General features: G+C 51.9%; 2 protein-coding genes across 11 annotated transcripts in view; one reads left to right on the plus strand and one right to left on the minus strand.

The window, feature by feature from the left end:
• The window catches only part of Prpf40b (pre-mRNA processing factor 40B), a 68,081-nt gene extending 63,399 nt beyond the window's left edge, over positions 1-4,682 (plus strand). For 5 of the 10 annotated variants that reach the window (XM_034516658.2, XM_034516647.2, XM_034516657.2 and 2 more), the window contains 8 exons: positions 2,129-2,245; positions 2,393-2,530; positions 2,741-2,836; positions 3,030-3,131; positions 3,291-3,465; positions 3,752-3,813; positions 3,908-4,045; positions 4,128-4,682. In XM_034516658.2, coding sequence (XP_034372549.1) covers positions 2,129-2,245; positions 2,393-2,530; positions 2,741-2,836; positions 3,030-3,131; positions 3,291-3,465; positions 3,752-3,813; positions 3,908-4,045; positions 4,128-4,220 — 921 coding nt within the window. In that variant the 3' untranslated portion in view covers positions 4,221-4,682. The remainder of the gene's footprint in view (positions 1-2,128; positions 2,246-2,392; positions 2,531-2,740; positions 2,837-3,029; positions 3,132-3,290; positions 3,466-3,751; positions 3,814-3,907; positions 4,046-4,127) is intronic. The other 5 variants (XM_034516650.2, XM_034516653.2, XM_076912066.1 and 2 more) reach the window with 5 other exon arrangements.
• Positions 4,683-4,897: 215 nt separating this feature from the next.
• The window catches only part of Fmnl3 (formin like 3), a 52,525-nt gene continuing 43,329 nt past the window's right edge, over positions 4,898-14,093 (minus strand). Inside the window, 20 exon segments of the mRNA XM_076912063.1 lie at positions 4,898-5,864; positions 5,866-5,965; positions 5,968-6,027; positions 6,030-6,065; positions 6,836-6,959; positions 7,233-7,325; positions 7,647-7,748; positions 8,048-8,208; positions 8,739-8,868; positions 8,958-9,038; positions 9,135-9,203; positions 9,332-9,566; positions 9,975-10,177; positions 10,391-10,515; positions 10,614-10,682; positions 11,124-11,406; positions 12,759-12,860; positions 13,264-13,413; positions 13,743-13,853; positions 13,957-14,031. Coding sequence (XP_076768178.1) covers positions 5,573-5,864; positions 5,866-5,965; positions 5,968-6,027; positions 6,030-6,065; positions 6,836-6,959; positions 7,233-7,325; positions 7,647-7,748; positions 8,048-8,208; positions 8,739-8,868; positions 8,958-9,038; positions 9,135-9,203; positions 9,332-9,566; positions 9,975-10,177; positions 10,391-10,515; positions 10,614-10,682; positions 11,124-11,406; positions 12,759-12,860; positions 13,264-13,413; positions 13,743-13,853; positions 13,957-14,031 — 2,601 coding nt within the window. The 3' untranslated portion in view covers positions 4,898-5,572.

Here is a 14,093-nt window from a genome sequence, read left to right on the forward strand (position 1 = left end):
GGACCTCTGGAAGAGCAGACAGTGCTCTTAACCATCTATCTTTCCAGCCTGAGAAACTTTGTCTTAAAAAAGGTAAAGGTTGGGCTGGTCAGATGGCTGAGTGGGGTTCACCACCAAGCCTGAGGACCTTAGTTTGATCTCAGGAACCCACACTGGTAGGAGAGAACCAACTTCACATGTGCCATGGCACATGGGTGCCTACATACATACAAAAATAAATGTTTAGACTCTGGATAGAACTACTAAAATTGTCAGCCTGTCTTGTGAAGTGAGTGGCATCACTACTGTTAAGTGTTAAAGACTTTAAGCAGCAAGGTTGAGCCAAGAGAACTGGCTACAGAAGACAAGCATTCTGCTTGGGAAGTGGTCCTTTAAAGCAGCTTGGGCAGGAAGGAGTAAGGCAGATGAGGTATAGATGCCTGTCCTAAGATGGCTGACAATTAGCTGGAGTAACTGTGGCCTGCTGGGCTCTGTCTACACCAAAGCAGGCATTTTGGATTTCTATTGGATTTCTATCCTTCATTTGGGCTCCTAGCCATGGAGGCCTGATCTTAGGAGTTCCTGTGGCCATCCACCGTCATGTGAACTGTAGGGGCATCTCTCATCGCCTAGGACAGCGCAAGGCCCTGAACTTAGAGCAGACAGAAGCCTGGAGATCTGGGCTAGAAGATTAATGATGGGTACAGGAGAGCGGCATTAGATTAGCCAGGTTGGCATGGGTTGGAAACTGCTAGGAAAGATGTCGATCAGGTAAGTCAGTGTGGAGGCAACTCTCAGGGACACTCACACAAGGGAGAGGAGAGGAGAGTGCTGCAGACACTTCACAGTAGTCTGCTCAAAACCTCTGCAAAGTGGGGATAATCCTTATATAAGAGATAAATAACATTTAGAATATTATTTTTAACATTTGTCAAGTGTCTTGCTTATAACAGTCTCTTATTATTTCTTTTCCTTGTGCTGTGTCTAAGAAATTGAAACTGAGGAAAAGAAGCAGTTAGCTTGAGAAGCTAAAAGCAAGATGGAGGGATATTCTAAGTGAAGTGCCTGTGTGCTCCTGGGAAGGAGAGTGAAGAGGATGTAGTCCAAGCCTTCCCTAAGGAAGGCCTGTACCAGGGAGATAAGGGCTGTCACACAAGCATAAGGACCTGTGCTTGAGTCCTCAGCACCTACATAAAATCTGGGTATGCTTGCAACCCCAGCCTTGAGGCAGGGCAGACATGCGATCCTAGCCTGATAGTTTAACCAAAATGGAGGGCTTGAGTTTCAGTGAGACTCAGGTCTCAAGGAAGGGAGACAGAGAGCTGTATAACCAAAGTCCTCTGGTTGTGACATACTCATACAGAGAGGATGTGTTCAGGAAGGGCTGAGCCTTGACTGAGAAAGGACTCCTGGGGAAAAGCAATATATACTCCTGCCACTGGCAGGCAGGAAGACTGGAGGACGCCAGCTGTGTGGAAGGACAGGAAAGCTGGCTAGTGACACAATATTCCATTTACCTATCAGCTTCACCAAGTGAGATTATGAAAAGACAACGAACATGTTTTTAATATTGATGGAGAGCTATATGCACTTGATGGCCAACATCTCTTCCTGGACCTATGCAGTCAGGGTAGGTGTAGTGCCTGAAAGCAGATTTGGGATTTAGACCTGGGATATGTTAGAGCAAGTGGTTTCATTTTTCTTGTTTGCATAAAATTAGAAGACTGACATGGTATGACAGGGTTAGTGGAGAAGTGTGTCAAGCACTCAGCAAAAAACCTATTACCCAGTAAGCATTCAGTACAAGAGGCAATGGGTATAGACCAGATGTAAAGCATGCATGGCAGCTTCCATGAGCAGCAGGAAGGCCCAGCTGTGGCCAGAGGAACAAAGACCTAATTGTAAACATTCAGTCATCCATCAAGACGGAAGATACTTCCTTTTGGCTCCATATGAACCCACACAGGTCGGAAGGGGGCCTGTCAGATGAAGACTTAGCATGGTTTCTAAGGTGTGTCACAAGTATTATGGATCCTATTTGAGGGCAGAGGCCAGGCTTGAACACCTTACAGCCTGATCCATTTTGCCCATTGGCCTTGGGTCTTGGGCCTGTGGTGCCCCTGGCCTTCACGAACTGCTGTGCCCACAGGACCGGGGCTTCTGTGTGGAGGTGAACACAGCTTTTGAGGACTTCGCCCACGTCATAAGCTTTGACAAGAGGGCTGCTGCGCTGGACGCAGGCAACATCAAGCTGACCTTCAATAGTGTGAGGGGATGGGCAGGGCTGGGTGGTCCTCTCACTTACCCCAGTGTCTTGTTCCTGACTGCCCTGCTGCTATTACCTTGGGGTTGGGACACAGCTTCCTACCTCTCAAGGTACTCCTGACCCTGTTGTGTTTCTCTTTACCTTCAGCTGCTGGAAAAAGCAGAGGCGCGGGAGAGGGAACGGGAAAAGGAGGAGGCCCGAAGGATGCGGCGCAGAGAAGCTGCCTTTCGAAGCATGCTGAGGCAGGCCGTGCCTGCTCTGGAGCTGGGCACTGCCTGGGAAGAGGTCAGAAGCACAGCCTGGCCCCAATCACCCTCAGGCCTGAGGGCAGCGGAGCTTCTCCACCACTGAGGGCCCACCCCAGTCACAGCACAAGCCCTGGGCCAGCTCCAGTTCCCTTCCTTCCTCTGCCCCAGCCCTGCCCAGTTCTCGTGGCGGTGTCCAAGCTGGTCCAGGCAGGGCCTGGTCTGATCAGCAGTGCTCTCCCCGTTCAAGGTCCGTGAGCGCTTTGTGTGCGACTCAGCCTTTGAGCAGATCACCCTGGAGTCGGAGCGGATCCGGCTCTTCCGAGAGTTCCTGCAGGTGCTGGAGGTAAGGCACTCGGCCACCCTGATCATGTATCTTTGAACTCCTGGGCCTCCATGAGACCTTGCAGTCTGTCACCAGGAAGGCTCTTTTACCTGCCCAGCCAAGGAAGGGGAGGACTGAGGGTGCCCTAGAATAGACAGAAGGCCCTAACTGAGACAGGAAGGCAAGGCTCTCACCTCTCTCTCTCTGCCTCTAGCAGACTGAATGCCAGCACCTCCACACCAAAGTCCGAAAGCATGGCAGAAAGGGCAAGAAACACCATCGCAAGCATTCGCACTCACCCTCAGTGAGTCGGCAGGTAGAGGGACATGGGTGAGGCTGACTGCTTCATACAAATTAAACACATCTCTCCCTATACATTACCTCCGTGGCTCTGGACTCCCTGTCCCCAGTTCCCAGATGAGGGCTTCTGGAAGACAGAACCTCTGGGCTGACCAGTATCTGTTCATCTGCCCAGGGCTCTGAGTCAGATGAAGAGGAGCTGCCCCCACCATCCCTCAGGCCCCCCAAGCGGAGGAGGCGGAACCCCTCAGAATCTGGCTCTGAGCCCTCCTCCTCACTTGATTCAGTTGAAAGTGGGGGTGCTGCTCTTGGAGGACCAGGCTCCCCATCTTCCCACCTTCTTGGGTCAGGTAAGCAGTTTCTAGCAGCGTGGGCACTGAAGTGCTGGAGTAGAGGCACAGCAAGTCCCAGACCCCTGAGGGTTGACCAGGATGGGAGGGCCTGGTTATGGAGCAAGACTTCCTATCCCTGCCCAGGCAAGGAGCTGGGTGAAGGAAAGCAAGCCAGAGTCAGCCTTCCTCAGACCAGCGTCTACACAGAATGTACAGGGCAGAGGGGAGCCTCCTTTTTCTCCCAGTGGGACTCAGCACAGTTTTTTTTTTTTTTTTTTTTTTTTTTTTTTTTAAAAACCTATAGATCATGGTCTTCGGAAAATCAAGAAACCAAAAAAGAAAACTAAGAAAAGAAGACACAAGTCGGTGAGTGGAGGAGTCGTCTCGAGGTTCTGCAGTCATTTCACCTGCCTCCCAGCTGTGCTGCTCAACTGCTGAGATGGGCTCTGAACTCTTACAGACCAGTCCTGACAGTGAGACGGACCCTGAAGACAAAGCTGGTAAGGAGAGTGAAGACAGAGAACAGGAACAGGACAGGGAACCCCGGCAGGCAGAGCTCCCTAACCGTTCCCCAGGCTTCGGAATCAAGAAGGAGAAGGTGACTGGGAGGACCTGGCTTTCGCCCTAGCCTGTGACACACTGTCTAGGGGACTCAGGTAAGTCACAACTTTGCTCAACAGACAGGCTGGGACACATCAGAAAGTGAGCTGAGTGAGGGGGAGCTGGAGAGGCGAAGGCGGACACTCCTACAGCAGCTGGACGACCACCAATGACCCCACGAGCTACTTTCTGCCTTGGGACTTCGTGAGGCAGTGGCTCCAGGGTCGCCTCAGCATCTGCCTCAGACTCCGTCTGTCTGGTCTGTGTCCACTTTTCCTAAAGTAACCCACCCCAGCGCACTACTGTTAGCACCTCTCAAGGTTGCTCTTGGTGTTCAAGGGTCCCCTAGTTCTCAGACTAGTGCAGTCCTTGCCCTCAGCCCCAGACCAGAGACGGGCAGTCTATACCATGGGGTGGGTGATGCCAGTAGATAGTGTGAGAAGGGGTTTCTAGGAGAGAGACAGGCTGATTGGCCACAGCCTGGGTGGCCGAGGGCAGGGTCCTCACCCTCGAGCATCAGTGCCTGCTCTTGCCTAACCTGGCCCTGGGGCTCCACCACGGCTTCCTTTCCCACTGGGACCCGATGTATGTGTTCTCTTTTGTTTTTTAAATAATATTTATAATATGATCTGCAACTACTTTGTCCTCTTCATGTGCTATCCACTGGAGACCAGCAGAGGGCACTACTGTTCTGACAGCTCTCTCCCTCTGTGTAGTTAAAGCCCACCCAGCCAGGCTTCCCCTGCCATCTAGGCTCATCATTCCCAAAATGGAGGAAAACACTTTCTACCCACACTCATATCCTCACAGCCACCCTAACGGACAGAGAAGACAGCTTGGTGCGCAAGACTTTGTTGAGAGGTCTGGGGTTTATGTACAAGAAAGGAAATGGTACATGTATAAAACAAAGTGCCCCTGCATTCCCTTCCAGGGTCAGAGCCCGTAGGGAATTGAGCAAATAGTCTGTGAAGATCCTCTGTGGCCTGTTCCTGGGCCAGAGTCCACCTAGCTGAGGAAAGGTGAGACTGCCGGCACATCCTTCCTTTAGCAGTCTCGGAGCTGGTACAGACAGTGCCTCTGCTCTTCAGTCAGTGGGCAGGGTGGGGCCCAGGCCCTTCCTTTCATTGTGTGGAACAGGAAGGACCCATCCAGAGGGTGGCCACCAGGGGTCAGCTGCTCCCACTGACCCACTCTCCATGTTAAGTGTTGGCTCTTCCCTTTCCATGTTTGAAAGCCACAAGTCTTCCCCCACAACCTTTTGGTTTTAAGTGGAACAAGAAGCAGGAGGCAATGCAGGAGAAGCAGCTGGCTCAGGAAGCCAGGAAGCTGGATGCCAAGGTGGGCGGGACCCCGGGTCTAGGAGGGCAGAACAGCAAAGCCCTGGAGACTCAGGCAGCACATGCAGGAAGGCCTGCGGCCTGACACTGCTCCTCTACCTGTTGACTAGGGCTCAGCCGAGTGGGCCCAGACAAAGAAGGGCTTGACTCTGTCAGATTATCCAGTACTGGCAGAGTCCAGGGAGCCATCAGTCTGGGTACTCTCTAAACCAGAGCTGACTGTGGGGCTGTAAAAGGGGAGGGAAGTCCGTCTTCCTCCTGGATGTACACCATCCTCCTTTTCTCTCACTAGACTCTAGAAAGAGGGGCTGTGTACTCTCATGAGCTGAAGCTGGAAGTGGTTTTTCCCAGTCCTGAATTGACCCTTCAGGAAATAAAGTTGAAGACTGGGGGCAAAGTGCACTATGAGGGGCACTAGGGAAATGCCAGGCCCCTACAGACCTGGTGCCCACAGTGGCATAGGGATGAGCCAGCCTGAGCTGGAGCAGCTGCAGCTGGAACAACACAGCCTTCTGCTGGGCCCTGGGCCCACTGTCCAGAGTCCAGATCTGCAGGACTCTGAGAACTAAAGTACTTCTGCTCCAGGAGGATGTCAGTGGGGACCTGGAGCCCGAGGAGGGCCACTGGGTGGCACAGCATTCTTGGCTTGGCTGTGAGCGACCATGAGTTGGTGGTTGAAGCCTGTGAGGAAAACAAGCGCATCAACAGTGAATAGGCAGGGAGACTGAGCAGGACAACACCTGAGGAAGTAGTCAGCCATGAAAAAGGTCAGGGAGGATGTTGGAGGGAGGCTTGAGGACCAGCTAGAAAAACTGCTGGAGCTATTTTCAGAGGGTAGCATAGGAAACTAAAGGCCACCCAAGAAAAGACTATATGCCAAACTAGATGTCAAGAAGCAAGTTAAAGGACAACTATCCCTGAGTAGGAGCTACTGCCAGAGCTCTTAGGGGAGGCCAGGACCCAAGATACCTGGGTCTATGAATGGAGCCTCAGTAATCCAAACCGTTAGGTCTTGCCTGCTCTGGCATAGCTCTTAACCCTGACCCAGAGACTCCGTAGCCCTTGGACCTTAGTAGCTAGGACAGTATTAGTGGGAGGACACATGCAGGGATAAGCTGTGTTTTTCAGAGCATGCAGCATGCAAAGTCTGTGTGTCTCCATCACTGGGAGGCTGCTACTGGATGATTCCGAGGCATGCAGAGAGGGCAGCTGTAGTGCCCAGTACCTGTCAGGGGCCCCAGCCTTGAGGGCTAACAGTTTGACTCATCATGGTGGGCTGCATCACAGAAGAAACGTGAGCCCCGCTTGGCAGTACGTGCCGTGAAAGGGACACTCTTCAACACTATGGCCCAGGAGAGACAGTGATTAGGTTTTATGGGAAAACAGACTAGGAAGGCCAAAGGCGGTTAGGTCAGGCTCTGGGAATTGGGCCCAATGGACAAATGTCCCACCTGTGATGATGTCCTCGATGGTACCATCCTTCCCCTCATAAACAGGCCGGTGTTCCTTAGCTTGGCGCCGCCTCAGCTCTGCAATTAGTTCCTGCTGCTGCCATTTGTTTCGCTGGGATGGAGTCTAGGGTCAGATATTAGAAGGGGAAGGAAGTCATCACTAACCCCACAAGCAACTGAAGATGACCCTGCTGAGGGTGACCCTGTGTCCCATCTGTTTGTGTCTGCCCCTCCCTCTGCCCTCTGGACTCTCACTGTCAGCTATTCCAAGGAAGGGAGACAGAGAAAGAGACAGAAAGTGTCTGTGTCTTGGTTTCCCATGTACTTTCTTGCTCCCTGCTCCCTGCATCTTCAATTCTTTGTCCTGCCCTCCAGACCAGCTCTTGGTCCCACCCACCTTGGCATCCAGCTTCTTGGCTTCCTGAGCCAGCTGCTTCTCCCGCATTACCTCCTCTTGTTTCTTACGAGCTTCATTCTCTTGCTCTGCTTCCTTAGAGAGGACAAGAAAGGGGGAACTTGAGGCTTTCACAGGCTGGGAAGGGAGGGGCTGACACTAAGCATGATGTGTGGGTGGCAGTGGGAGCAGCTGACCCCAGGTGGCCACTCTCTGGAGGGGTACTTCCTGCTCCAAACAATGAAAGGAAGGGCCTGGCCCCCCCTGCCCACCAGTCCACAGTTTAGAGGCCTGTCGTCTGTTTCCATGGTTCCTTTCCTAGACCTTAGGGACTGAAAAAGACTCAGACTGGAAGCCCAGGCTCTCTCTCGACTAGTCTTCTACCGGCCAAACTCCTGAAACATTTCTTCAACTTACCTTGTAAGAACGAATGAATCGGACAAATACTGGGAAAAACACAGAAGGAGGTGTGGTCTTGGGACTCTCACCAAAGTAGCGCACAACTGCATTGTAGGCCTCCTGGGTAAAGGGCAGACAGAGGGTCATCCCAGTGGGTAGAAGCCCAGTGCTCACATATGGACAGAAGGCCCACAGAAAGCAAAGCCTACTGTCAAGAGAGGAGAGCCAATTACCCAAGCCCCTCCTGAGTCCTAACTTCAGACACGGATGTCTGCCATCTGTAAAGTCCCTTGCTAACCACCCCTCACATTCCCGCACTGCTGGCCAGGTGTCTGGTACAAGAGTTGGATGCCTACCTGAAGTGCCCAGTGTGTTGGCTCTAGATGTTTGTTGCCTCCCTCCCCCAGTTCCTTGCTCACCTCAGCAGTCTTGGCATCACGCTGGAGCTTGTCCAGTTTGCCTTCATTGGTAGTAAGGAAGTTTCGAAGAACGCTGTTGTCATGAATGCTGCATTCCCGCCGAATCAGCTCCATTCCCCGGCCCAGCTCCTTGACGTCTAGCAGCACGTTCTCCAGGGACACTATTTACCAAGAGCCTGGCTGAGGTTTACCCAGGACAATAGCACATTGATCCCACCATGTCCCCTTGGCATAGACTTGAGTGGCGTACATGTAGAGAAGTCCGTGTCAAGCAGGCTGGGCTCTCAGGCAGTAGGAAGGAATGGAGGGTCAGAGTTCATGGACCCAAAGAACAAAGTAGCAAAGGAAGGAAAACCAGAGACAGCTGGTCTCCACTGGAGCTACCTGGGCCTGCTGTTGCTTTTTCATGGACAGGATAGAAACAGTAATACTGTATATCTGTCTGTAGGGGGCTTTACAGGTTCTCTAATCACATCACATACATGACAGAGAAGTGCAATCTCTAGGCCAGTCTAAGGGAAGCCTGATCCTATGTTGAGTCCAGAGGAAGGCTCGTTCTCTCTGGAGTTGCCTGTGCTCATAGCTTTAGCAGAAAACTTTGAAATAGAAAGAAGACAACAGCAGCCAGAAATGGACCAGGTGTTGCTCCTGCTCAGCCTCCTGGAACTGTCCTGGAAGAGGGAGCCCTCACCTGCTGCAGCCTTCTCCACAAAGTGCAGCTCATGCCAGAAGTTAGCCAGCTCCGGGTATTTCTCCTTCACCGTCAAGGCAATGAAGTGCAGCAGTGTCATCTTCCGGTCAGTGGACTTGGTGTCCAGCAGCTGAAAGGGAGTGGTGGCAACAGCGCTAAGCACTCTGGCTCTGGCACTGGTGTCCAGGTGTCCTGCACATGCTGTCCCTGCCATCTTACCAGGTCCAGACTCTGGAGCTTGAAGCCGTATACAGCACCTCGCTTGCTGCTGTTCATGTAGTTCCCCAATGCAAGTATGATCTGTTCATAAGATGCAAGGAAGGCAGGTCATAACAAACCCCAAGAACCCACCCCAGGACCTGAGAACCAACAGCACCAGTCACTCCCTTTCCCAACCTCCAACATCTGCTTCAGTTTCTGTGAGGACTTGACAGAGGCAGAGGCTGCAATGATGGCATTCAGTTGCTGAAAGACAAGATGAACACTGTGATATCCAGGTTGGGAAGAGAATAAAGTCAAGGCATAGGCTAGAAGGAAGGACAGTGGACATGACTGGCGACAGCAGTGGATAATGATTAGGGAAGAGGGTGTACCGGTGTAAGCATCTGCAGATTGTCCTGGAAGTTGCCCAGAAAGGCCATGCCAGCCATTCGCTGGGTCAGCCGCTCCACCTTGCTAAAGAGTAACATGAAGCGGTCCTCAGCTGCCAGCTCCTCGAGTGGCTGTCGTTCTCGCTCATACTGCCGCAGCAGCTTCACCTCTGCCTCCGTGGGCAGGAAGCGCATCAGGCATTCCACAAAGTCTACAGGTAGTGTCTGTAAGTCAAACCTGTGGAGGATGAACAACACAGCACTTCAGATCTGACATCTGTCCACATTTCCCCCTCATCCTTAGAAGGGCTGGAGAGCAATAAATACATAGGACACAGCTAGAGGCAAAGCACCATTGCTTCAACTGTCCTAACAAACTGGCTCTCCTGTCTTTGCTCTCTGCTGACATGGAAGAATCCTGTCAGTGCTATTCCCGATACACTCTTCCTTCTGGGCTGAACATGCAGCTTCTCTCACTGAGCCTGAGACCCAGACTGGAGTCAGTGCGCTCTGTTCTGGTTAGTGGGTAACTGACAAAGGTGAGCAAGTCTTGTCAGGAGCCCTGGAATCTAGGGAATCAGCTGCTGTGGGGACAACTGGGACAACAGCTGTCTGGGGACCAGGGCCAAGTTGATGGGAGCCTCACGTGTGGATGGCCCTGCAGATCTCCTCAGCTGAGCGCCCAGCCTTGCGAAGGGTGATAGCCAGGTTCTTGGCACGATTGGCTTCCAAAAGGGTCACCTTGCTGGCAGCCTTTTGTGCTGTCTTATTCTTGGCGCAGATGAGATCAAGAGCAGGACCCTGGGCCTTTGTCTTAAATAACTCTTCAAACTTGTCCAGGTCTAAGTCCTGGCAAAAATAAGAAGGGTCAATGTTGAAGGCTCAGACAATGACAATACCCACTGACCACGTGCCCTGCAAGGATCCAGTCATGACTGGATAATGGTGTCAGTCCTGCTGTGCCTGAAAGCTTTTCCAAGACCAGAAGATCTGGCTCTAGAGTCATCCTGGTCTCCAGGCCCCACCCGAGCCCCTCCCTTCTGGACCCCAGACCCCTGTCACCTCCAGAATCTTCTCATCATCAAGTTCACTGAAGACAGTGCCATTGATCTGGTTGGGTTTCAGTGCTGTCCAGTTAAAGACGGGCAGCCGGAACTTGGTCTTGATGGGCTTTTTGATTCGAATGGCTAGGTTCAGAAGGAGGACGGTGTGAGGAAGGAGGACGGTGTGAGGAAAAGGGAGGGAACACTCCAATAGCACTGCCCAGAGCCCCGAGAACACTCACCTGACAGGCCCACTGTCAGCACCACGGAAGGAGCAGCGCCAGGGAGAGGTGGGGCAGGGGGACACTTGTCTGGGAAGAATAAATGCCATAATGACCCACAGTCCTAAGACTCTAGGCTGCCCAAACTCTGCCTGCCTCCCTTTCCTTAAGAGACAGAGAGGAGTGCTATGGAAACCCCACTTAAGCTGATCCTAGAAGTGTACTGAAGGGGAGAGCCAGCGCTAGTCCCTGATGGAGATTCTCCTGTTGGTTCAACCCCAGCTTGGCTGCCTTCAGAGGAATAGTTAAGAGCAGTACCTCAGAGATCCTGAAGCAGAGTCTGCTCCCAGCACTCCTTCCTCTATTCCCCACAAATACTGGTCCTCCCTTAGCCCTCTCTCTCATCCTGACTTGATATCCTCCTAGCCCTCATGATGCCATTTCCCAGCTGTTTCCTAAGAAAGATACTTCTGACTACAATCCTGGCATCACAAAAAAACCTGCCCCTCCAGGCTTGGAAGTCCCAGTTACCTGGTAATGGAGGAGGGGGCGGGGGCAAAGGTGGAGCTGGTGGAGGAGGCAGAGGAAGAGTCTCCTCAGTAGGTGGGGCTGGAGCCAGCAGGTCCAGGTCAGAGGGTGGCATGCCTTCAGTCAACTCTGTAGGGCCTACCCTGGCCAGGGCCTCACTCCCACCCACGCATTCCAGGCCCCTGGCACTTGGCTCCAGGTGGCATCGGCGCTGAAAGGCCTCCTCCTTTTCCTTAATGAGCCTCCGAAGAGTATGCACCTGGTTGCTTGTGTTCTCATATGTCTCCTATCAGGCAGACAGCAACATTGAGGGAAGAATGGGCTGAAGACTTTACAGTCAGTTCCCCTGGGAGTCAGAATTCCTACCCAACAGACTCAAGAAGGGTCATCTCAGTGAGGATGTTCAAAATAGAAGAAATCCAGGTGGTGAGCAGCAAAGCTGGAATGTTCACCATGCATTTCTCTGTGTAGCCCTGGCTGTTCTAGAACTCAGTCTGTAGACCAGGCTGCCCTGGAACTCAGACATCTCTTCTGCCTCTGCCTCCCAAATCCTGAATTAAAGGCACCACCACCACCCAGCTTCCTCTCCGTGATTTTATCTTGAGAAAGAATCTTGAAGCTGGAATGTTCACCATGCAGAGCAGAAGAGTAAGCTTGCTTCCACTGCTATTCTTATAGGTCCTTTGCCCCTGCTCAAGTCTGTTCTCACTGCATAGGACCATAAGGGCTGAAGGAAAAGGATGCCCCTTTGAAACTCCATTGGTCCCCTGCTAGATGGGCACTGCTGCTCTCTCCACAGACCTTAGGTCTTCATTACTGCTTTTATTTCATTGGCTGTGGATTCCTGCTCAGATGGCAGCTTCATGGATAAGCCTTTGTGATCCCTATAGCCTCCCTGGCTCCCTACCTAGTACTAGAGGCCGTGATAAGCAGATACACACTGAGCTGAGCTCAGTAGCCAACATACCCATATTCTTCTGAGACAAAAAGGTTCTGGCTTGGCTTTATAACTAAGCTATAAAGTTAGGAGAAAGAACACAAGAGACTGAAGTAGGAGAAGCACTGTCCTCCAGGACACCTGTAGACAGTAATGAACAGACGGGCTACTCTAACCATGCTCAGTAAACAGAGCTGAGAAGCATATGAAGACTGCCTGCCCCTGATTCTAGAGGCCCATGAGCATGGCATCTGCTCCCACTCTCTTCTGGGTCTGGCCAACTCCAGCTTCAAGATTCTTTCTCAAGATAAAATCACGGAGAGGAAGCTGGGTGGTGGTGGTGCCTTTAATTCAGGATTTGGGAGGCAGAGGCAGAAGAGATGTCTGAGTTCCAGGGCAGCCTGGTCTACAGACTGAGTTCTAGAACAGCCAGGGCTACACAGAGAAATCCTGTCTCGAGAATAAAAGAAGGAGAGAGAAGGAGGAGGAAGAGAAGGAGGAGGAAGAAGAAGAGAAAGAGAAAGATGAAAAAAAAAAAAAAACCAAACCAGGAGGTAGGGTGGATGACCAGGTCACCCTTGCCTGAGTGCTGCACATAGATCAGTATCTTCCCTTAACATGATTTGGGAAGAAAAGAATCCCTGAGGAGCTGGGACCTGGGTCAGCGGAGGCCTCCCCACTTCCCCTCCCCTTACTGGCACCTTGATGCTCTCCAGCTCCTTTTCCCGCTGTAGCAGCTGCTTCTCCAGTTCTGCCACCCGCATCATATTCTCATTCTCCAGGTCCAGAAGCTTCTCTGTGAGCTACAAAATGGGGAAGGCATGTTCAGAGCCGTGTTCAAGCTCAAACACTCATAATTTAAAGCCAAACCAGGACCTGAAAAGCTATGTCCAAAAGGCAGCCTTATTCAGGTGGCTTCCCTACATGATTCCTAGGGGCCAGCAGTCCTGACACTATGAAACAGAAATAGATACAAGGCATAGTCTGTCCCAAGTTCAAGGCCAAACCCAGCCACAGAGGTCAGCGCATTCCAGTAAGTGGTGCTCAATGGCCTGGGCCAGAGCTCAGCCTAGAGAGGCTCAGTGGTTTCAAGGTTCCCTGTGGCCCAATCTGGAGGCAGGCAGCTCAGCTCCTGGATTCCTGGAACCCACCTGTGCCCATCCTCTCAGCCTTCCACAGTGGCTCTGGCAAGCAGAGGACACTTACATGGGATACATGCTCCTCCAGTTCTTCCACCTTTTCCAGGGCTACATTCTTGGTTTCTGCATCTTCCAGCAAGCCCCCCACGTCAAACACATTGTCCAGGTATGCTTGAATCTGCACCTGTAACTTCTCGCTCTCCGTGTGCCTTGACTTCTGTGGAAAGTAGAGAGCAGCACGTACAGGAGCTCCTGGAAACTCCTAGAAGCTCCTGGAAACAGCACAGGCCTCCTGGAAACTCTTAGTCCCCATCACTGCTTCACAGCTCCCTCCTAGAGCGTGTGACCAGTGTCTTCTAGACACTGGCAGAAGGGCCCCAGTCCCAGGCCAAAGACAGGCAGGTTCCAGATCCATCTAGAACTATATTCTTATTTGTTCTTAAATACTCTTACTAAAACAAAAAACAAAACCAAAAAAACCAAGCTCTGTGTGTCTAGCTGACTCTCTACCCTAAAACATTTTACCTTTCCAAGGTCATAGCTTACCTGTAGGAATTCCTCCAGCCCCAACTTGGTAAACTCATATTGCAGGTGGACCCGGAAGTTCATGTCCTCTACTGAGTGCACCACAATGTTGATGAACTGCATGCAGGCCACCTGGGGAACAGAGGCAGCCCCTCAGAACACAGTGTGGCCCTGCTTCAGCAGCACAGCGCTTCAATGGATACGGCATGCCCCTGTCCCAGACCCAGGTCCTCACCATGAAGTCAATGTTGCTGTCTTCATTCCGGAAATACTCCATCAGCTTCTCAAATCGATGCAGTTCTTTGCACACCTGAATGTGCAAACAGTCTCAGAGGAAGAATCCCTACTATGCAGAACTGAGATCCCCAAACT

Source organism: Arvicanthis niloticus, chromosome 13 (assembly GCF_011762505.2).
Source record: "Arvicanthis niloticus isolate mArvNil1 chromosome 13, mArvNil1.pat.X, whole genome shotgun sequence".
Taxonomy (NCBI): Eukaryota; Metazoa; Chordata; class Mammalia; order Rodentia; family Muridae; genus Arvicanthis; species Arvicanthis niloticus.